Consider the following 21703-nt stretch of genomic DNA (forward strand, 5'->3'; position numbering starts at 1 on the left):
GAAGTATTTAAGAACAGTTAGATCATGGGCCAAAGCAAATGAATATGGTTAAGAAATATCAGGTTGTTGTAAAATTGGTAGATTCATCTTATTCCATCCAAATCTATAATATGATTTTTTTTTTAAAAAAAAATGAGAATACCATCATCGTAATTGTTTACAAGTCTCACCCAAGTAATGACAATGGCCGCTATTACATTTGAGCAAAACAATTAAAGCATAAATTATCACAAAATTCCATATAATTACGACAACGGACCTAGCAAGGGTCTTGTAAATTAAATGATAATCTAACCTCAGATGCAATACACAGATTCGTACATGCAACATAAATCCCAAGAAAAGAATATGGCATTCCAAAATTTGTAGCAAAATTTTCAGCCTCTCCTCGACGTAAGACTCACTTTTTTTCCTTCCACGTAGAACTTCTGACTGCCTTCCAGCTGCAATTGCAACCAAAGACTTATTGAATTGCACACGAACAAATAAAACAACACTAATATGATGCATCTTAAGGGTCTCAGTTTGTTAATGTTGCCCAAGAGCTGAAACTATTAAAGGAATTATGAAAATTGGCAAGAAAAGAAAAATCCTTCGGGGCTAAATCATACTTCCATCCAAAATTGTTCCACACTAACTCATCAACCATACCTTTTGTTTTAAGTAAGCTAGAGCATCTCTCTTTGAAGCAAAATTGGAAAAAACAGAAGATGAGTGTCCATCAATAAGAAGTTTCAGCTGTTTCAGCTTTAATGACTCTCCAGATACCTGAAATAAGCCCTCAATCAGTGATGAATGAATTTTGAACATTGAATTTACAGTTTTTTGGAGAACTAACCTGACGAAGAAGCTTTTTGCACAACTTCTTCAACTTCACTTTAGGTTCATCTGTCCGTTGCTGTTCTGATGAGTCATCATGTTTTCGTTTACCCAAATAACCAAGATCAGAAGAATCTTCATCTTCGCTATCACTAAATGATGTCTTCTTCCCCTTAAAGTGGCAACCGGCTACTTTTTTTGGCCGGTCCCTAATACCCAGTCCTTGCTTTCCAGTTGTGGCTTTCTCCTGAAATGATAGCAAACTTATAACAGAACTCAAAAGTCTTAACATTTCTGTGTCATTATGCTGTTCCTTCCTTACACTCAACTAACTTGTCATACAACTATAGTAAATAAATCACCCTTCTACAAGATGTGTAGAAAATCCATCAGCATATAGCATTATTAACCAAAAGATCAGCCATTCCTCACTAGTCACTTCTCATTATTTGCTTCACTTTCAGAAATATGGATAAAATTAAATGATTAAACTAAGAGCAATACAGCATGAACTTTAAAACTTACAATCATTTTCGTTCACAAAAACAACAGAGTACCTCCTCTGTTCCAAAACCAAAAATAAAAACAAACAAACAAAAATAGGGCTAAAGAGATCCCCAGATATTTGTCCAAAATGAGATTTGTTTACTTTCCCTAAATAGCTTTTGTCGTCCAATATATATCATTTATGTGGTGAAGGAGTATGTCATATGTTGCAAAGAAAGAGTTTGAAAGAATAAGTTACATACTTGGACAAGATTGTATAGATTCTCCTGATCATCTTCAAAAAATACAGTTCTCTCATTATGGGTTTGAGCTTCTTCAGTCATCAGTGATTTCTTTCTTGAAGATTTTGCCCCAAGAAAACCTCCTGAGATAAACCCATATTTATAGCCCCACCATTCTGCAGAAACAACTTCAACTTTGTCTTCTGTCACAATGTGATAAGGCTATTTCAGTAATAAATGAATTTATCCATCGAGCCAGCAGTAAACAAAAAGATTATGAATAGCAAGTAATTGAGGAAATATAAGGCTTTAAATTGAACAGCATACTTTACACATAAATGCAGATAGATTTATTTTCCAACAAACACATTACATAATGCACAAAGTTTCTGAGAAGAACCAGAATTCAAAATACCATCTGCAGGTTATACGACAAGATCATGACAAAACATAATGAATGAGAAGAAAAGGAAGGAAATGACTTAAAATTTCAGAGTTTGACGAAGCACCAGCTCAATCTCTGACAGAAGACAACTACTTAACAAGCCTATCAGCTTTTCTCTATTAGGCATGTAATTGGTAGATATTTTTTATATGGAGCAATATATTAGAGTATACACTACACATTCTTCAGATCACCCAAGTCTGATCTCTTTTTCCCTACATCAGATATCTCTCTCGTGTATAGCATTCATCAATGAACTTCTGTGCTCCCATGGCGGCACCAATGGTTAAAAGTGAAGCAAAAATTATATTTCTGTGTTTACTCGTACATATTTTTTTTCTCGGTGTTACTAATAATACTATTGCAAGGATAAACCTCCCAAGCAACATGACTTCCACAAGCAACTGACTTCTGTAGTGAACAATATTATGGCGAGGGTGCACACACAAAGACCTAGTACAACTAAACATTCTATAGGAAACTAGCATTTTACTTTTAAGCGTAGTGAAGAAAGTTTTAACCATGTTGTGAAAAAAAAAATGTCATATATAGGAAACTACCATTTCACAATAAGAATTCCACCCCCATTATTCAAAACCAATGGACAATTTACAGCTCTATGTCTACTTACACTCCGAATATTACCTTCATCATTAAAAAATTGACTTTCAGATGGCTCTACTAATTCCAACTCGCCATCTAGATCAGGATTTGTTCCAGGCGACTCCTCAACCTTTTTGACCTAGAGCATACATTCCCAAAGCATTAAAGTATCAAAAATAATTACAAAGAAGAATGTGGAGACATTAGTTTCGCGAGAACTATGCTTTTTGAGCTTACAAGAATTCCTTCAAGATCCTTAGAAGAATAGGCATGGACAAGCTTCCCTCTCTCTCTTTTCTTATACCTAATTATCCCAGAGAAAAATGGACAAAAGCATACAGCATTAGATAATCATCTGTGAACATCCATAACACCCAACACAGACTTTACACAAAATTGCAACAACCTTCCCTGTGGTCGGGTGGCCTTGACAACTTGACCCTGAACATCATTAGACACATTGGTCTCAGTGCCGACTTCAGGCGAGCTCTTCTCATCGCCTATCACACAAAAAAAATAATCCTCAGGTTGCATTGAAACATTAAAGTAGCAGCAATACTAAGTCAAAACTCATTATCTTATAATGCATTACCTACCTTCATTGCTTGGTTGCGCCGATTGCTGCCAATCAAAAACCAAACAAAACAAATTAGCTACTTTGCAACATAATTAAAACCTAGCGACCCTAACTTCGAAGAAGAGAACGCAGAATGTACATACCACTTTCAACCTTTTGAGAATATTGTCAAATTGTGTGGTGTCAAATGCCCAGCTGTTTGGCTTCTCCAAACCAACACCTATCACAAAATCCAACCAAAAACCGAAACCCTAAGTTACATATTTCATTAATCCAATCCCTCTTCTCAAAATTGAGTAAAGTTCATTTTTCTTTTCATTAAGCCCCTAACAATTGGAGATGCGAAATTCAAAAGTTAACATTTTCTTTTCCTTTCCTACATTTTCTCAGCAGCCAAACATGCGCAAAACATAAGCGAACAAAACTAACCAGTAGTGTCCTGTTTGTTTTTTACTCTGACGTGGCTTTTGATTCCCTGCTTGTCTTTCCCGAGCCCTTCTCCTTCTTCCCATCCCTAAACCCAAAACAAAACCCTAAATCAAACGGTCCAATCCAAATTTTCAAACAGAAAAATCAGAGGGAGAGAGGAAAGGGGGGCGTACCATTTGTTTCATGAGGCGGAAAGCAGCGGATTGTTTGGCCACTCCTACATAGCAGAGAGGAGCTTCCGGAGCGGCCATGCCTTGTGCCGCGTCGTTTTCGCCCTTTGGCCGACGATCCACAGTCTCTCTTGGCTGTCGAAGAGTCAGAAGAAAGAAAGAGTTTGGAGAACGAGCTCGAAACCTAAGTAGACGGATCTTCGACTTCGTAGTGGTGTAGCCTCGTGAACGGTGTCGTTTTTCTTTCTTTAATGTGTGTGTTTTTTTTTTTAAGAGTAAAAAATATATGCTTTGAACAATTTTTTTTTTTAAAAAAAAAAAAAAAAAAAACTTATAGGGACTTCAAATAAATACTTTTTATTGAGTGGAGTACACATCAGCATGTAATAACAAAAAATAAATTTTAGGAAAAATTTTACTTTGGCCCCCTGAATTTTCACCTGATTTTACAAACCCCTGAACTTTTAAATCTCTCATTTTGAAACCCTAAACTTTCAATTACTTTCGATTAGAACCCTTCTGTTAATTTTAGCCTTAAAAGTACAAAAAAAATCAAAATGTCCTTAATTTTCATTTTTTTTAAAATAAAAAAACGTTTTGAAAGTTAGAATTTTATACAAAAGTCAGGGGTATAAACATCATATAACGTTTAAAATCTGACGTAAGGATCCACATTGAGAGTAATTGAAAGTTCAGAGATCTAAAATGAGAGATTTAAAAGTTCGTAGAAAATTTTTAAAATTTAGTAAAAGTTCATAGAGCCAAAGTGAAGTTTCTCCTAAATTTTATGAAAAATAAGTGTGTCAATCTTACACGTCTCTCTCGTTCATCTCTTTTTAAATATAAAAATTAAAAAATCATCATTAAACTTGTAAGATCATTTTAAATGGTGAATTTGTCAATCTCTATTCTTTTGTATGGAGGTTGACAAGAGATAAGTAAAAGATAAAAACTCAATAATTTCTCTTAGGCGGAGGGGTGCCGTTTCTTTTTACAAGAGAAGAGACAAAGAAAAGGTGAATGGGATTTTTTTATTTTTTATTTTTATGAGAGATAGAGAAAAGTAAAGATCCAATGTTTTCATAACACTCATTTTTGTTGTTAATACTAATATATCATATTCTCAGTAGATAGTACAAAATGCTTAGTTTGTGTCAAATTCCTATAAAAATTATTTTCATTCATTGCACATAAGTAAGACTGTAAATAAACTAGTCTGTTTGACAATCCGCTCGGTTTAGCTTGTTCCAAATTCGAACTTGATACTGTAGAAACCTGCTAAATTAGTAAACAATACCTACCTGATTCACTCGAAAATTTTTTGATAGGGGTTCATGAGCTCAACTTGTTTAATATATTACTAAAAATTAGTTATATAAAATTAAGTATGTATATTAATAATTAAGTAATATATGTTATATAGGTTACTTAATATTTATGTGTGTATTCGTTAATATACTTTCTAGTTAGTTCATAAATTAACATATTATCTAGTTACTTAATATTTAATAGCTTAGCTCGAGTTCGAATCGAACCTAGCTCGACTCGACTTGGTTCGACTCAAACTTGGCTTGAATAGCATTCTCAATGAGCTCAAGCTCACCTGAACTTTTAACGAGTTAGTCTTAAACACACATTTCATAGTTCAGCTTGAATAAGTATCTTCGTAAACAAGTTAGTTTTAAAATTTTAAAACTTGACTCGGTTACCTAATCATTGCTTGGCTGATTGATGGTTGATTGTCAACTGACTAGCAACAATGTACGAGTAATGCCCAATTATTTTCTTGCCTCCCCCATCAATGGGGGTGGGACTAAATAAGGCCCAATTGAATGGATTGAAGCATCATTTGAGCGTTAAACAGTGACAAAATCTCTCTTAATGTGTGTTTAAGTGCTTTTAGACATCCTGGTAACTTTTTTCCGCATTTGTTTAGAAAAAAAAAAAAAAAAAGAAAAAAAAAAGAAAAAGAAGAAGAAGTGCTTTTAGACTGGTGTACTCTATTGCTGAGAAGAAAAACAAATAGCTGGAGAATCATTTGAAACAACAGATTTCAATATAGCTGAGGTCTACTACTGAGAAGAAAAACAAATATTTTAGTGGGGTGTGCTCTATTTCTGAGAAGAATCACTGGAGAATCATCTGGAACAACAGACTTCAATATAACCGAGGTGCCATTTTAATTTTGCTGTACAGTTTATTTTTCTAGCACAATTTATATGAATTGTCATTTTCTTTTCTAAGCAAAAAAGGTAGGCCAGAGAAATTAATTGTGGCTATTTTACCTAAGCATGGCCATAATAACATCTACCCGCTCAGAGTCGCACATGAGAGGTCTAGACGGTGGAAACCGCAGGCGTTCCCTCAAGTCCGACTGCACCATAGCCTGACCCAACCTCACTAGGGCATTAGTGGCAATCTAAGGTGGCTAATACTAATCAGGTATATGTGAAAATTCTCCATTACGAAAATTCGAACCCACGCCCTAGTATATGTCCTGACCACTTAGAAACTTTCTTGGGTCATTGAACCACCACTCTTAATGGTTATATGAATCATCTAGGGTTGTTTGATAAAGGGTTGTGGGGTTTTAGTGGTTTGATACTGTAACAAAAATTGATGGATGTAAAAAAAAAGTAAAAATATTTTTTTGAAAAGTGAAAAAGTAAGAGTGTTTAGTATAGAAAAATTAAAAAAAAAAAATTTGTAGTGATTTTTTATTTTAGTAGTAGTAAAAAAATTAATTAATGTGATATAAAAAGTAAAAAAATATTAAAAATAAAAAGATGAAATAAATAATATTGAAACGAAACAAACGCAACTTATACACTGGTAGAGAGCTATGCAAACTTCGAGAAAGCATGTGTTAGTCCCAATAATGTGTCAATGATGTCACTTTCCCTCATCGTGTCAGCTGGATACAGTCGTGGGTGCAGTCTTCAGACAACATTGTCATAATAATGCATCCTATGTATGTATGTAGGTTTTTGAACATTTCAATGCATGTCCTTTTTGATGAGTTTTTTTTTTATTTTTTATTTTAAGATGAGTTAGAAAACATAAAAGCAAACATCTTATAGTTACAAAAAAAAAAAATACAGAATTTAAAATATAAATACCAAAAAAGGAAATTTAATTTTGACAACAATCCAACTACAGGTTCAAACAGAATTCTTAAGTTTGATGTTCATGTACACCTTTTTTTTTGTCTCAAAATGTGAGGAGGTTAGGTAGCTTTGGGTTGGTAGGCAAGGTGAGAGGAAACAAAAGAGATTGGTGATATTGGTTGCCAGGAATGGTTATTTTCTCCTAACAATGGGTTTGAGAGTCACTTAAAATGTGCTACACCCCAAATTTATGTCTACTCTTATAGTAATCAAAGCTAAAAATATGCTTCCAAACTACTCTTTTCAGCTTTATCCTAATATTTATAATGATCACTTATTTTTCATTTTGGTTTTAGTGGTTTTACGTTGTGCGGTTTCAAGAAAATAGAAATTTTACAATGCAGTTACTAATATCGTAATTTTTAAAAACACAGAGAAATATTTAGTAAAATATACAGTATGAGAAAATAGTGCCTCAAAATATGTTTATAATCGTGCATTTTTAAGGAAGTAAATTTTTGCACATTTTTAAACCATCATTTTTTTTTTTCAAATACACTTAATTTGGACACTTTCTAAAATTTTATTTAAAAATGTACATTTGATATGCAAAATTGTTAGGCCAACAACACTTTTTGTGAAATAGAACACTAAACCAACCATAATAGTAACAATAATAGACAAATTTTTTTAATTATCATTATATATTTTTTTTTTGTAAATTCTATATATATGTATGATTATCGATTTACTACACCAGGCCCAGCGAGGCTGGTTCTAGAATCGGGGCATTGTGCGTGTGTGCTCTTTCTCTCTCTCTCTCTCTCTCTCTCTCTCTCTCACTCGCTGCCTCTCTAGACTTTGTTGCAGAAACCTGCGTTTGATGGGGTCTATGCTCGGTGATTGGCCGTCATTTGACCCCCACAACTTCAGCCAACTCCGACCCTCCGATCCTTCTTGTCCTTCTGTGAGTATTTCACTTTCCAAACTGAATCCATTTTGATGATATTTACTTCATTGTGTTTTGTAGTCATGGAAAGCTTTAATTTTGTATGATCTGCGTAGCTTTTGGATGTTACCCACTTGTGCTTTTGGGAATTTGGAAGTACTGTTATTGGTGATGGTGAAGTTTAGAAACACATTGATTTGTGTAGGCAAATTGTAGTTTCTGAAATTGTGCATTTTGAGTGTATGAAGAATTTGCTTCACGGGAGTGTGATTGTTAATTTAACTTGGATATCCGCTCATCATAGCTTGCTTTTTTTTTTTTTTTTTTTTTTTTTTTCGAGTTTTTCAGATTTTTTTGACCTTATGTTCATCTTTTCCTCCTGATCAGGGGTTCTCTTCTATACTTATTGTGTGCTAGGGTTGCAACCTTTTTTAATGAGATTGAATTACTTATAAGAAAAACTTTAACTTAGTTTGTTACTCTTAGTTTTTACATGATGACGCTATAGGTTTGAGACACTGGGCTTAGATTGAGTCGCTTGTAATTATGGTACTGATTGTATTTGCAGCAATGTACCTATAAAGATGAAACTTTTATTGAAACAGATGCTGGCCTGCTGGGATTTATTCTTAACCATTTGCAAAATTGAGAGTTTATTTAATGGTTTGTATAAACTAGAAATGCATCTTGGCTTGACTTGGATAATATTGAGAATTTCTTTAATGCTTCTTTAATGTAGTTATGGAAATGTGATTATTACTTTAACTTGCTGAGTCTTGTTGGAAATGCTATTACAACCATAAAGGTGTTAACTTGGCTTGACTCGGATAAAATTGTGGGAGAGTGTAAGTCTGCGAGTCAAAATGCATCTATTATATTTTATGTTTTCTCCCCAGCAAACTTCTGTTGCTCATAAAACATAAACTTGATGCGTTGGGTTGGGTTGTCAATGGCTCTTCAATTTCTATGATATAATTTCCTGTAGATATTCAAATTTTGCTTTCTTTGTCTTGTGAAAGTTAATGTGCTATTTTAGCTTTCAGCTCTTCTATGCTTTTATACCTCAAACATAATAGAGTTATTTTATCCTTTCCATGGGGTTGTCGTTCTTGCATCATGCAATCATTAACAAAATCAATTCATGCCATGAATGGCATAATTTAATTTAATTGACTTGTCATGGTTTTAAATTTCCTAGAGAAAGTGGATATCTGAATTGATTTTAGAGGCATATCAAAAGGAGATCTTGTTTTTCGAATTTATCATTGTGGATACACTTGACTGATATCAATGGAAGTTGTTAGAAAAAAAAAATGGACAAGTATTCCTATTCTAGAAGGTGGTGAGATGTTCTTATGGTGAGGTGTCCCCTATGAGTTATCCTATAATGAGGTGCCTATATTCTAGAATATTGTAATTGTTCCTATATATTAATGAATTGTGAGGTCTTGGGCCACTATCTTTTGTGAAATAAATAATGATACTCTTCACATATGTCACACCGGCCAACATGATGTATTTTAAGTGGCGTATAATATTAACTACTTAAGAAAACAAAAAGTGTAAGCTACTTAAAACACGCCTTGTCAGCTAGTGCTATATGACTTTGATAAATGGATGTGAAGTATAGCATTACTCTTTGTGAAAAATACACTAATCTTAACTTGGTATTAGAGCCTACGAATTAAAACGAAAAAAGAAAAGCATGTCCGCTGTTTTGGCATTTTCTTCGTTGTTCTTTCTCCCTGTTTGCAACAATGTGGATGTTGATGGTGGTCTCATCAAGATGGAAGTGAGTGGCTGTGAGTGATATAAAGAAAAAAAAAAATTGTTTGGCGCTTGTGGTGGTAGCCGGTGGTTTTTGTGTTCATGGTGTTGTGTAGAGTTTTTTCGATTGTTTCTGTTGTCTGTGGTGGTCAGCCATGGCTGTAGGGGTGGTTGGTGGTTTGCTGTGGTTGAAGTGGTGGCTGGTTGTTGGTTATGGTCAAATTCCTCATTTGGAATACTTTATCCTGGGTTTATCTTTGGACTAGTCTAGTCAAGTTCGGCCCAAGTTCAAAGCCCAGTCCATACCCAAATCTTCTTCACCTGGGCCAAGCCTAGGCCCAATTTAAAAATACCGAACCGGATCGACCTAGATATGAGTCGACCTGTCGGTATTGGTGTTTCCCGAAGAATTTTCAGCCGGTGTTGGTTGTTTCCGGCGAATCTCACCAGTGTTGGTATTTTCCACGAGTTTTCAACTAGTATTGGTATGTTTTCGCAGGTTTTCGACCAGTATTAGTGTTTTTTGGGAAGTTTCGATTCGTATTGGTGTTTCCAGTGAGTTCTCAACCAGTGTTGGTGGTTTCTGAAGAGTTCTCGATTGGTTTTGGTGTTTTTCGGCAAGTTTCGAGTGGTTCTCTGGCGAGTTTCGATCAGTATTTGTGTTTGGCATTGGTGTTTTCTGATCAGTTTCGACTGGTGAGTTTTTGACGGGTGTTTGAGTTTTTTGGCGTCTTTAAGCTAGATTTGGTAGTTTCTGGCGTGCTTTCGGCTGGTTATTGGCACTGTTTTGACTGGTACTGGCTGGTTCTGTTCCTTTCGGCCGGTTTTAGTTGTGTTTCAGCTTATACAGGTCAATTTCGGCTGGTTCAGACTTTCTTCGGCCAGTTTTGTTATTTTTTTGGCTGGTTCAGCTTGGTTTTCAGTTGGTTTGATTATATTTCATCTAGTTCAGCTTTGTTTTTGGATGGTTTGGTTATATTCTGTGAGGTTTGGCTTCCTTTTTCTGCTGGTTTAGTCCAGTTTGGTGATATTTCAGCCTGTTCAGCTTGGTTTTCTGCAGTTTTGTGTTGTTTTTGGCTGGTTTTTCTTGTTTTTCAACTAATTTAATGGTATATCAGCCTGCAAGACGATTATTTACAAAGTGTTTGTGTCCATAAGAGTTTATTTGCTCTGCTCCAAGCTGGAGCTTATATGATATATATGTTTAGCTTGTGGAGGAGCATTGAAAGAAAGGTACAAGTGTCCCTATTCTAGAAGGTGGTGAGATGTCATGAGTTGTCCAATGGTGAGGTGTCCATATGAAATGTCCCTTATGAGTTGACTTATGGTGAGGTGTCCATATGAAATGTCCCTTATGAGTTGACTTATGGTGAGGTGTCCATATTCCATAGTATTGTATTTGTTCCTATATATAGCAATGGATTGTGAGGGTTGAAATAAAAAAAGAAGAGATCCTGGGTCACTCTCTTTTATGAAGTACACTTAATCTTAACAGAAGTTATATAAGTTGAGCTTTCTCCTACTTAATTTGGCATTTCCAGTGATGTAATTACTAATGATAATATTGTTCATGTCATTGCAAATATCTGCAAATTAATTTTTAGGTAGATTTGATGGTTTAAGATGCTACATTCAGAATGATAATGGGAAAAAGTTAATAAAGAGAATGATTAGAGAGATTGTTCTTATCTTTCTTGTCTTGTTCTCACTAAACCCTTGTATTGTTTATCTGTAGTTCCAAATTTTCATGGGTAATGATTATGCTAGCAGAACTTTATGAGTATTGCTACCAAAGCATTAATGAATCCACAACAAATATTTTTTTGGTAATATTTAATTAGTAAGTCTATATGTTAGTTCAGCTGAATAAATACATGTTAATACATTTCCTTTAGTATATTATTCTTTAATACTTCCACAAAATGAATGGTATTTTGTTTTGGTTATGTTCATCAGCACACCCTTTTTGCCCCATCGACTTGACATAATTGTCATGTATGCATCTCGTTTGCAGTTTTCTAATCCAAACTATGCATATTTGTCCGTTAACTTTCAAAATTTTTAATTGAAAATTTCCATGTTTTGGTATGAAGCTGCATTGTTTTTTATAGTCTGTATCTATGACAATATCTTCATCTAGGTCTATATTTTATTCTTGGGTACCATATATTGTTATATTCAGGTATTATAGAACTCATTGAAGTTCTATAATTTAATGCAGAAAAAGAAAAAGAAAAATTCTTAGTAGAATTTTTTATCTTGGTAGAATAGGCATACTAAGTAACTACACTATAATTCAGAATTTAGCAATATGGAAAAAATTCGTATTGGCTTTTAAATGTTTGGTAATTATGACTATTCTATTTACTTGCAATGTTTTTAAGTATTTTGGTAACTTTCCATGTGCATGAAGACTCAATAATATGTTTCAAATTTGAGGTAGAAAGCATATTGTCTTAATATGTATGCTATTATGTTTTGTTGGAGTATTAATTAAATAATTAAGTTCACTTTTTACTATCAGTTTAAGCTTTTGGGGTAATTGGTAATTTAACATGGTATCAAAACAAAGATCTTAAATTCGAACCTTGACGCTACCGTTTACTTTTATTTCAATTAAATATTACATATATTAGGTCTCACGTGTTGATGGGGAGTTTGAGCCCACAAGTAGAGGAGAATGATAAAATATTAATTAAATTATTAAATTCATTATTTCTTATCAACTTAAGTTTTTTGGACAATTGGTGATTGAACATTTTTCACACTCAGAATTTGGGGACGGTGTAGGTTGTTGTTTGGTAAGTGTTGAAAACCATGCCTTATTTCTGGTAAAATTAACGAGTTTTTGTTGAGTAGATGGCTGTTGTCAAGAGGCTTCTTACTCTAGACAATCTTGTCAATTTTGGGAGATCATGACTCTTTCTAGTAACCTTAGGAGAGTGTGGAACACCTGCTTTTTGGTTGCAAGTCACCAGGAGCATATGAGCGATATGTTGAGGTGGTTTTTAAAAGTGGAACTATATTGGATATGTTGAGGTGGTGTTTACTCTTTTTACTAACCTAAAGCATGTTGTTGTTGTGGCAGCTCACTTGGAGCTTTATGGTGGATCTAATTAAGCTTTATTAGAGTAGTTTATGATTGGGAGATGGATGTTTTCGCCTTGTTCTTCAGGGTGTTGTACTCAGTAAGAGTGAGATAGATAAGTGAAGACAAACTTTGGTGGGTCCCCTCCAATAAAGGAATGCTCAATGTTCAAAGGAATGTTCAATCCAAGCCATCATTTTGGGTTGTAATGATGGCTTCCTTTTCCCTTGGAAGAGTGATGGTGGACTAAGGTTCCCTTGAGGGTAGTTTTTTTTGCTTGGTCGGCAGCATTAAGAAAGATCCTTACCATAGACAATCTTTTAAAACGGCATATCATTGTGGTTAATAGGTGTTGTATGTATAAAAGGAATGAGGAGTCTGTGGAACATCTTCTACTCCATTGTGCGGTTGCCAGTGCCTTGTGGAATGTTTTCTTCAGTCAATTTAGGATGTCTTAGGTTATGCATAGACGAGTAGTCGACTTGTATGCTTGTTCCATTAAAGCTCATTACAAGTGAATAGTTTCCCACTTTCTGTTATTTGTTTCATTTATGAGACGTAAGGTGAAAGGACTGCATCCTTCTTTCCATTTATAATAATGTTACTATGCTATCTTTATGTAGAGGATGACACCCGCAACCTATCATCCTACTCACGGCCGCACGCTTCCGCCACCCGATCAAGGTAATGCCGATACCTTAGTATCTCCTCATTATTTTGTTTTTTCTTGGTTTCATTTTCCTCGTTGTTTTGTTTTGTTTTTTCTTGGTTTCATTTTCCTTTTGCCGTGGCAAATTGTTGCTGTGCTTAGCTATCTATGGTATTAGATAACGATGAACCGACCTGTCTTGAACTCTTTTTGCAGTGATAACTACTGAAGCCAAAAACATTCTCTTAAGACACGTCTATCAGCGTACCGAAGAGAAGGATGTAGTGAGTTCTTCCTATCGCATATTTCTAGCGGAGACGTGTGCACACGCATATAACATGTCACGCACACATAAACACAGGACGGTTTTTGAGCCTCTGACATTCTTCTAACTTGTATCACCTTTCTCGTTGCAGTTGAGACCGAAGAGAGCTCCATCTGAGCTTCTTACACCCGAGCACGGATGCAAGCAACCCAGGGCGTCTCCCTTATGAGCTCTTCTATTGTTATATGGAAGTCCAATAACTAATGCATGTAAATGTTCTTGCCATGTCGAAGATGTTTGGGTTTGCTGTGGGGGGTGAAAAGGGTACTTAGCTTGGTCATTGTCTTAAACTCCTTGACCAGAAGTGTAGATTTTGTGTGTACAAATTATATGGACAGTTGGGTGATCCCTGTTTAGTTTACAAGGAATGAAATGAAGAGACTTGCTCCCCTTTTTGTTCTCTTGTCGATGCACAGAATTTACTGATCCTGCGCAGTCATTCTGGGGCTCTTAAATTCCATTACAAAAATTTTGTACAGAGTTTTTATTTATTTATTTATTTTCCCCTAAATTAAAATGCCGATCAGTATAATAGATTGAATTGAATTAGAGAAAATTATTCTAACTTAATTTAGAGAAAATTTTTAATCTTTTGATAATGTGGAAGCTATTATAAAGATGTCCACAATATATGGCTTCACTTTATTTGTTCATTTAAAGTTGATGTATTTAACGGTTTATTAATTATCACATTATTTAAATTTTTAAAAAGATGTGCATCATGTACATTATTTGTGCACAAACTTTAAAGCCTAACTACAAAATAAATATTATATATAGACTTAAAATGGTTCTATTTTGAATCATAAACTTAAATGACACCTGAATTCGAGGTTGTTTTTAAGTGGCATGTAGTAATCTCTACACATTAAGGGTTGAGATTCAAAATTTTAGAAGTAATACTACTTTTCAAACCCATTTATGATTTATCATATAAATTTCATAACGGTTTACATGGTGTAATTTAAGTGAGTTTCTTTTTGTTATTTCTAAGTGGCTAACTTCGCAAACATAATGGATAAGGATCCTCATTTTAAAATTATGTGAATTCAGATAATCCTATGTTTTGAACGGTTTGAAAAGTGCTACTTATTAAAAATATGATATTTTACCAATGAAAATACGTTCTTTTGTTTTATGTTGTAGAAAAGCTTTGAGTCAAAGTTAATTCTAAAGAACCCATTTGAGAAGAATTTTTTATTTATTTTATTGTCTTGGTAACATGTTACATTTTTAATTAATAACATTTTTCAAACTGTTGGATGAAATTCATGAAAATTTTAAAATCTACAATTTCTTAAAAATAAAAAAATTGTAAGAAATCCTCGGCAGTTACGTGTCACTGCCCAAGGGTAAGAGGAGGGATCCCGTCCACTTCATACGGCTTTTCAACACCTTTTGGAAAAGAAAAACATGGGAATATGCGATTTAACTTCACTTGGAGACAAATCCTTTAAAAACACTCGTTTTACAAGTGTTTAGCGGAAACCGCGTACACCCGTACTCTCAGTTGTGTCCCAAAGCTTTCTTCAAAATCCAATGGCCATGGCAGCACCTCGACTCTCTGCCTCTCCAATCCCTCGAAAGCCACTCTTTCTGCCCACTCACTCCCACTCTTTCCCTCTCTCACGCCTCTCTATCCGACCAACAACAGTTAGGCCTTCCGTGTCGGCCGCCGCAACTTCCGCCTTCGAAGTCGGGCAGGCCCCACTGTCGGTTACTCCCTCCAAAGCCTTGCCCTTTCGGGTCGGGCATGGGTTTGACCTCCACCGGTTGGAGCCTGGGTACCCTCTGATCATCGGTGGGATTGACATACCCCACGATAAAGGCTGCGAGGCTCATTCGGATGGTAATTTCATTAAATTCTGATTTTGGGCACTTTTGGTTTACAAATTTTGTGATTCTAAATTATGGGTTTTCGTTATTTTATTAAAATTTCTTGGTGTTGAAGTGTGTTGGTGAAGCCTGAAGGTGGCGATTTTCTTTTGTATTTATTTATATTGTTGTGTTGTTGTTGTTATGGAATTTGGATAATTCATTAAGAAATTTTGTGATTGTAAATTTTGGGTTTTCATGATTTTCTTATTACTTTTTCATGGAATTGAAGTATGTTGGTGAAGGTGCTGATTTCTTTTGTACTTATTTCTATTGTTATTGCTGTTGGTGGTGGTGGTGCAGGGGATGTATTGCTGCATTGTGTCGTTGATGCGATTTTGGGTGCTTTGGGGCTTCCTGATATCGGGCAGATATTTCCTGATAACGATCCTAAGTGGAAGGGAGCACCATCTTCAGTTTTCATCAAAGAAGCTGTGAGTTTTTTATTTTTATTTTATTTTTTTAAAATGTAGTTATGGGGCATGTTCAGAACTTCATTATGGATATATTTTGTATTTTTTTTTAATGTCGGAAATCATTTCACTTTTGATAATTGCAAATTCGTGCGAAACACTTTTACAGACTTCACAACGTTAAATGGTTTGGAAAAAGCAAGCATGAATATTTGTGTTGTTGGTAAAGTACTAGACCGTTTGCAATATGAATCTTAAGGACACATTTGATACCCGGAATAAACTTCCAAAATGATATAGCTATTCCGTGGGAATGACTATTCATTTTATGTGGGAATATCACATAAATTCTAAATTTAGTCAACAGCCCTCCATTAACCCAAATCAAACTAAACGTTCCTATCACTCATGCTGGATCCCCAATGCTCCACCTGCCTGAGAGAGCGAAAGTGTCTTGCATTTTGTGCAGCTTTGAAGCTATGGATGAGAATTCAGCAATCATGGATGTGGGTCTGCTTCAAACTCTAAATTTCCGCTTCGCCGATCAAAATTTTTCTTCAGAAGGTGTTTTTGGCTGGAGTTTCAATATGGGTTTGCTTCAAAATTTGCAATTTCGCAATATTCAGCACCAGCCACCAGATCATTTTGAAAAAGCCTGGTTTCATTGTTGGGTTCAGTGTAGTTTCCTTTTACTCTCTCAAATGGCGCTTCTCGGTCCACTAGAGTTGCAGTGTCGGGTTGGGGGGGAGGATCACTTTGTTTTGTTTTAAGCAAAGGAAGGAGCACCAAATTCAATGTAATTATATCCATTTAAAATACTCAACATTGTAGTTTGTTTTTGATTTTTTAATGGTTATTCTGCAGTTCCTTCAGATGGCTCAAATGAAAAAGCAATTTGTTTTATTGTTTAATTCCAAATGTTAACAATCAAATTGGGTTTCATTTACATCATAATGTCTTCTTCTTTGAAAGTTTTTTGTGCACGTTTGGGTTTCATTGGGTTTCATTTGTGCTAGTGTTTGCGCTTCAAAGTTTTTGGTACTGCTTTGAAGCTTATGAGTGATTTGACTTTCTTTGACCATTCAAAAAGCGGTATTTCTTTGTTGAAGCTTTTCTAGGCTATGATTTTTTGTCATTTTTATGCCTATCAGCTCCTATTTAAGTATTTCTTGTAGCTTACATGGATATCTAAGTTTGTACTCGTTTGATTTTGATATTCCCCCGACGAGGATGAAGGTAGACTTTTCTTGGTGCTAAGTTACTAGTCAAGGAATGATTTTTCCAATCCCTCTCTCTTTTTTCTTGTCTCTTGCTTTCTTCGTGGTTACTTGATTTTCTTGTTGGAGTGTTTAAAACCTGAAGAGAAATTTTTGTTGGGGGGGTTTGAATTGAGCTTTGAGAGTATATTAGGTTCACTTTTGTCATAATTTTGCTTTCTTTGTGGGTTTTTGGCTCTGTGTTCTGCGGAGTAGAATCTGGTGGGAGATTTCAGACTTGTCATTTGGTATAATTCAAGAGTCTGATCATGGGATTTGAAGGAGTTTTAGGTTTCTTTGGAGCTGATTGAGTCTGGGTTTTGGTGGTTGGACTGAGCGACGAAAAGGGTATGTTTTTCTGCTTCTGAATCTTAGCTCTATAGGGGTTTTGTTCTATGGTTGTATCAGTGTGAATAATTCAGGGTTGTTTTGAGCTTGAATGTTGAGGTTCTGGGTTTTGCTTTGAAGCTTGATTTTTGAAAGTTTTGGGTTTTGGGTTTTGTTTTTGATTTTTTTTTTTTTTCTTTTTCTTTTTCCTTTTCACTTTGCGGGTATATGAGAGAAAACTTATTTGGTTTGCTGAAACAGTTGGTGATTGAGGTTGATTACACGAAAGATTGCTAGTGTTTGTGATTCAAAGTTTTTGTTACTACTTTGAAGCTTATGAGCGATTTGACTTGGTGTGATCATTTCAAAAGCGATATTTCTTTGTTGAAGCTTTTATGGGCTTTGTTGCATTCAAATTTAGTTAGATTACATCTTATCATTTTGTATTATAATCAATTCATTTTCAATTTTAAGGTTGTTTCAGAAAATTTGATTATAATATGATTTCATTCACAAGCAGCATATTGCACTCTACCAAACACTGGAATACATATTCAGGGTTCCCTAAGGGTTTGAATTTGGTGAATTTTAGTTAAACATATTAAACTATGATTTAGTGTAGCTCAAAGCATTTTACTTCTCATGACTTATTCTCCAACCCTGCATAAGCTCAGATGGTCTAGTATATATATACTTTTCAGATGGTTGTTATTAAATATCTATAGGACAACACCTCGTCACCAGTGTATTATGTAGAATTTAGAATGTAATACAGATTTGGGTACCATGCAATTATGCTGCCGAATCTTGTTTGATAAATTTGAGAATATTATAGGGTTGAATTTAAATGTTAAAGCTTCAACCTTGAGATAACTATCATAGCAGAAATGGAGATAGATATAGAGTCGGGATAAGATCATAAGAGTCGTGTTTTTTCAAATGTATTTGTAAGTACTAAAATTAGAGGACATTATGCCCGCCTTACTATATTTAAAATAGCGGTTGAACCCTCAGGAGTTACATTCGTAACTTAATGGTCTGTTCAGATGGTAATGTACTGCAACCAGGAAGAGAAAGACTGATAGCAACAACTCAACTGGATGAGCCATCTCTTATTTAAAGGATCGTGGCAACATGTACCGTTCCAACTACTTGGGAAAAAATGGCCACAACAAGAGACGTACTACTAGTATGTGATGATGAAAACTATGGGACTAACATATTGGATAAGATATAGTCTCGCAGTCCACTGTATTTTGAAGTCAAGTGGCACCTCTACCTTTTGGAAAAGGAAGGTCTTGGGTTCAACCATGGGGAGGAATGGAATTGAGTAGGGGGAGGACTATCCCCTGCACTGCACTGTGGCGTATTATTAACATGTGAGAAAGTAGAAAAAAGAAGCATAACCATTCTATTTTTTCGATGAATAAGAAATTTCATTAAGAACACAGCTCATAAACAGAGCAACTCCTCAAACACAGTTACAACCCTTATAAAGGCTGATAAGACCAACCAAAAACAGGGAAAAACAACTCCTCAAACATACAAGCCCCTTACAAAGACTCAATAAAACAACCAAAGCATGGAAAACACAGCCTACATGCCAACATTACACAAGCATATCAGTAGGTAAATTCCACAAAGAGCACAAAGAAAGATTTTCTTTAGTTCTAGGAAACCTTCCTTTCCCAACCATTCTAGCTCTAACCTCCCACAGATTTTTTTTTCAAAATCTGATCTTCAGTGCTTGGTGTACCAGCATGTCTAAGATCATTTCTGGTGCGCCAAAGATTGTACACAGTAGACCCAAGAACCAGACGACATAACAAACAGTGAAGAGATTTTTTTCCCCCAATTATTACAGCCTAGCTGCATAAGATTATCCCAGATCATAGGAGGCTGCTCAATTCTGCAACGAAACATGCAGAAATTCCATATTCTGGAGCTAAAACTGCACTAAAAAAAGAGGCGATCACGAGTTTCCAATTGGCTATGGCAGAAACTGCATTGCACCTCACCCTTATAGAAAGCATAACTATTCTAGCTAACTAGTATATATAGGATTTGATCAAAATGAATCACGAACATTCCGAACTTAATTCAAAATCTGTCAGCTGGTAGCATATCACAACTGAATAAAACAAAGGCTATATTCATAGTTGAGGTCTTTATTGCAGGAGTGCTGTTGGTTTCATAAATGACAATGTGGTTTAATAATTTGTCATGGGAAATTTTCTCTTTTTAATCGTAATCATGTTTTTGACTGTCAATCTTATATACCACACTTGAAGTTGTGCTCCAGTTTGCCGTGTAAGAAAGTTCTTTTATTTTCTGGAGTTTGTTTGGAAGATGGGTGGATATTCCACAACATATTTCATTCATGGCAGTTAAAACTTAAAATTGAATTTTCTTGTCAAGCTTATTCTCTTTGGTATGATTCATTTCAGGTGAAACTCATGCATGAGGCTGGTTATGAACTTGGAAACTTAGATGCAACTTTGATTCTTCAAAGACCTAAAGTAAGCCCGCACAAGGAGGCTATCAAGGCAAACTTGTCTGCTCTGCTTGGAGCAGACCCTGCTGTTGTAAATCTGAAAGCAAAAACTCATGAGAAGGTTGACAGCCTTGGAGAGAATCGGAGTATTGCAGCTCACACTGTGGTTCTTCTTATGAGGAAATAAAAAGGTGCCAACAAATAGCGTCTATATAGAAGTGTAAAATATTGTATGTTTTTAGCATCGCTATATACTGCTTATAGAGATACAATTGTTTGGCTGTCAAAACCAACACATTTGGTTGGAGTAGAATATTGGTGCAGTTAGTCTCTAGTTAAGGTTGGTTATGTTATACTTGATGGGAATTTACTTCAAGTAGATTCGGATCCTTAGCAATTTACTACTTGGAATCCGAGCAGCAAGTGTGGAAGAGCCCTTATGGGGGGGCCCGTCTGTTCTAACAGAAGTCGGGCTGTCCGATACCTATTTGGGCAAGTGGGCCCCCATAGAGGCTTTCTCACATTCATCATCCAGATTGCCAGAGATATCTCTATCCTCTATTTTGTGTGAGTTATTCCTAAAATTGGTCAAGATTTTTGATGTCTATCTCTTTATCTGGAAAACTTGATGAAATCATCTTTTATTGGGGAGAAGCTTTGGTCTAAAATAATATAATTTAAGTTTTTCCATGTGGTTAACATTTTGACCAAGATCAGTCATGAACAGGCACATAAATACATAATTGTTTAAAACAAGATCCACATGAGAAACTTGCCTAGTTTTGAATTCAAACGTATTGCCATAGAATGTGTCTTCAATTTTGATGTCTTCAAAACATGTATCAAAATTCTTTGTTGACAATTGTAAATGATGCGCAGATCTTTATGCTCATAGTGGTTGAAAATCTACTCAGAGTCTTAAATTTTTTTTTATTTCCTCGAAGTTGAGGAGGCGTACAGCCCTAAAAAATAGTTCTTTGACTAGACATGACTATTTGTATCAGACATCATTTTTGAACCCTTAATTTCAGCTTCTTTTTTTTTTTTTTTTTTTTTTTTTGGCTTCTTAAAAGGACAAAAATTTACTAGAAACTCATCTAATAAAGTGATACACACCCCTTAACATGTGAGAAACACATGTTTTTTTTAATAATGTGTGGTTCTCACATTTTTTTTTTAATAGTCATGAGACACATGTCATTTTGTTATGTTAGATGAGTTTGTATAAATTTGAGACAAACCGGTTTGTGGCAAATTTTTGTCCCTTAAAAAATATATTTAATACCCTTAATTTTCAATTTTATTTTTTATTTCCTTTTAATATTTTATTTTTTTAATGACATGAGTTTACCCTGTTTATTCCAAGACTTCTGTTAGCATTTTGTCAATTTTTACTGGTGAAAAATTATTCTTTCACTTAGACCTTTCCAATCTCTCTCTCTAAAAAAATAAAATCATTAAAAAAATTAATAGAAATGTTTATCAAAGTGTTGAATGAGACCAAGATATGAAAGCTCAACCTAAAATTTTAAATTTAGATCTTAAAAATAAAATAAGGTAAATTACATGAGGGACCAAATATATATATATATATATATTTTTTGACATGTCCACACAATAGGAGGAATTTGAACTAGTGACTTCTGCTTCATGAAGTGTGATCCCAAGTCGATTGAGCTACC

At 34.9% G+C, this 21703-nt stretch overlaps 3 protein-coding genes across 4 annotated transcripts; 2 read left to right on the plus strand and 1 right to left on the minus strand.

Moving 5' to 3' along the window:
• Window positions 1–175: 175 nt before the first annotated feature.
• On the minus strand, window positions 176–3959 carry LOC132176525 (G-patch domain-containing protein 1). Of its 2 annotated transcripts, none has more exons than XM_059588761.1 (11): window positions 3775–3959; window positions 3602–3686; window positions 3316–3392; window positions 3192–3216; window positions 3002–3095; window positions 2833–2899; window positions 2638–2734; window positions 1569–1747; window positions 839–1066; window positions 652–768; window positions 176–443 (listed from the first exon to the last, which is right to left on the minus strand). In XM_059588761.1, the coding sequence occupies exons 1-11, from the start codon at window positions 3850–3852 to the stop codon at window positions 378–380; spliced, it is 1113 nt and encodes a 370-aa protein (XP_059444744.1). In that variant the 5' UTR covers window positions 3853–3959; the 3' UTR covers window positions 176–377. The 2 variants fall into 2 exon arrangements, with proteins under 2 accessions (XP_059444744.1, XP_059444743.1); XM_059588760.1 differs by having other exon boundaries at window positions 1569–1750; window positions 3775–3958.
• Window positions 3960–7648: 3689 nt separating this feature from the next.
• Window positions 7649–14056, plus strand: LOC132176702 (DET1- and DDB1-associated protein 1). The gene is made up of 4 exons (XM_059588982.1): window positions 7649–7845; window positions 13306–13366; window positions 13548–13615; window positions 13748–14056. The coding sequence occupies exons 1-4, from the start codon at window positions 7762–7764 to the stop codon at window positions 13823–13825; spliced, it is 291 nt and encodes a 96-aa protein (XP_059444965.1). The 5' UTR covers window positions 7649–7761; the 3' UTR covers window positions 13826–14056.
• Window positions 14057–15112: 1056 nt separating this feature from the next.
• On the plus strand, window positions 15113–20397 carry LOC132175966 (2-C-methyl-D-erythritol 2,4-cyclodiphosphate synthase, chloroplastic). The gene is made up of 3 exons (XM_059588068.1): window positions 15113–15505; window positions 15835–15965; window positions 19975–20397. The coding sequence occupies exons 1-3, from the start codon at window positions 15196–15198 to the stop codon at window positions 20206–20208; spliced, it is 675 nt and encodes a 224-aa protein (XP_059444051.1). The 5' UTR covers window positions 15113–15195; the 3' UTR covers window positions 20209–20397.
• The last annotated feature ends 1306 nt before the right edge of the window (window positions 20398–21703 follow it).

Source organism: Corylus avellana, chromosome ca3 (assembly GCF_901000735.1).
Source record: "Corylus avellana chromosome ca3, CavTom2PMs-1.0".
NCBI classification, from domain to species: Eukaryota; Viridiplantae; Streptophyta; class Magnoliopsida; order Fagales; family Betulaceae; genus Corylus; species Corylus avellana.

What these genes read in the sequence shown, in the direction of transcription:
- LOC132176525 (XM_059588760.1), bottom strand. Translation starts at nt 3,852, where the DNA reads ATGGCCGCTCCGGAAGCTCCTCTCTGCTATGTAGGAGTGGCCAAACAA. An exon ending in TTCTCAAAAGGTTGAAAGTG is followed by an intron (nt 3,217 to 3,315) that starts GTATGTACATTC and finishes TTTGATTGGCAG; the next exon opens with CAATCGGCGCAACCAAGCAA. An exon ending in ATCTATACAATCTTGTCCAA is followed by an intron (nt 1,067 to 1,568) that starts GTATGTAACTTA and finishes CTATCATTTCAG; the next exon opens with GAGAAAGCCACAACTGGAAA.
- LOC132176702 (XM_059588982.1), top strand. Translation starts at nt 7,762, where the DNA reads ATGGGGTCTATGCTCGGTGATTGGCCGTCATTTGACCCCCACAACTTC. An exon ending in CCGATCCTTCTTGTCCTTCT is followed by an intron (nt 7,846 to 13,305) that starts GTGAGTATTTCA and finishes ATCTTTATGTAG; the next exon opens with AGGATGACACCCGCAACCTA. An exon ending in GTACCGAAGAGAAGGATGTA is followed by an intron (nt 13,616 to 13,747) that starts GTGAGTTCTTCC and finishes TTCTCGTTGCAG; the next exon opens with TTGAGACCGAAGAGAGCTCC.
- LOC132175966 (XM_059588068.1), top strand. Translation starts at nt 15,196, where the DNA reads ATGGCCATGGCAGCACCTCGACTCTCTGCCTCTCCAATCCCTCGAAAG. An exon ending in CTGCGAGGCTCATTCGGATG is followed by an intron (nt 15,506 to 15,834) that starts GTAATTTCATTA and finishes GTGGTGGTGCAG; the next exon opens with GGGATGTATTGCTGCATTGT. An exon ending in CAGTTTTCATCAAAGAAGCT is followed by an intron (nt 15,966 to 19,974) that starts GTGAGTTTTTTA and finishes GATTCATTTCAG; the next exon opens with GTGAAACTCATGCATGAGGC.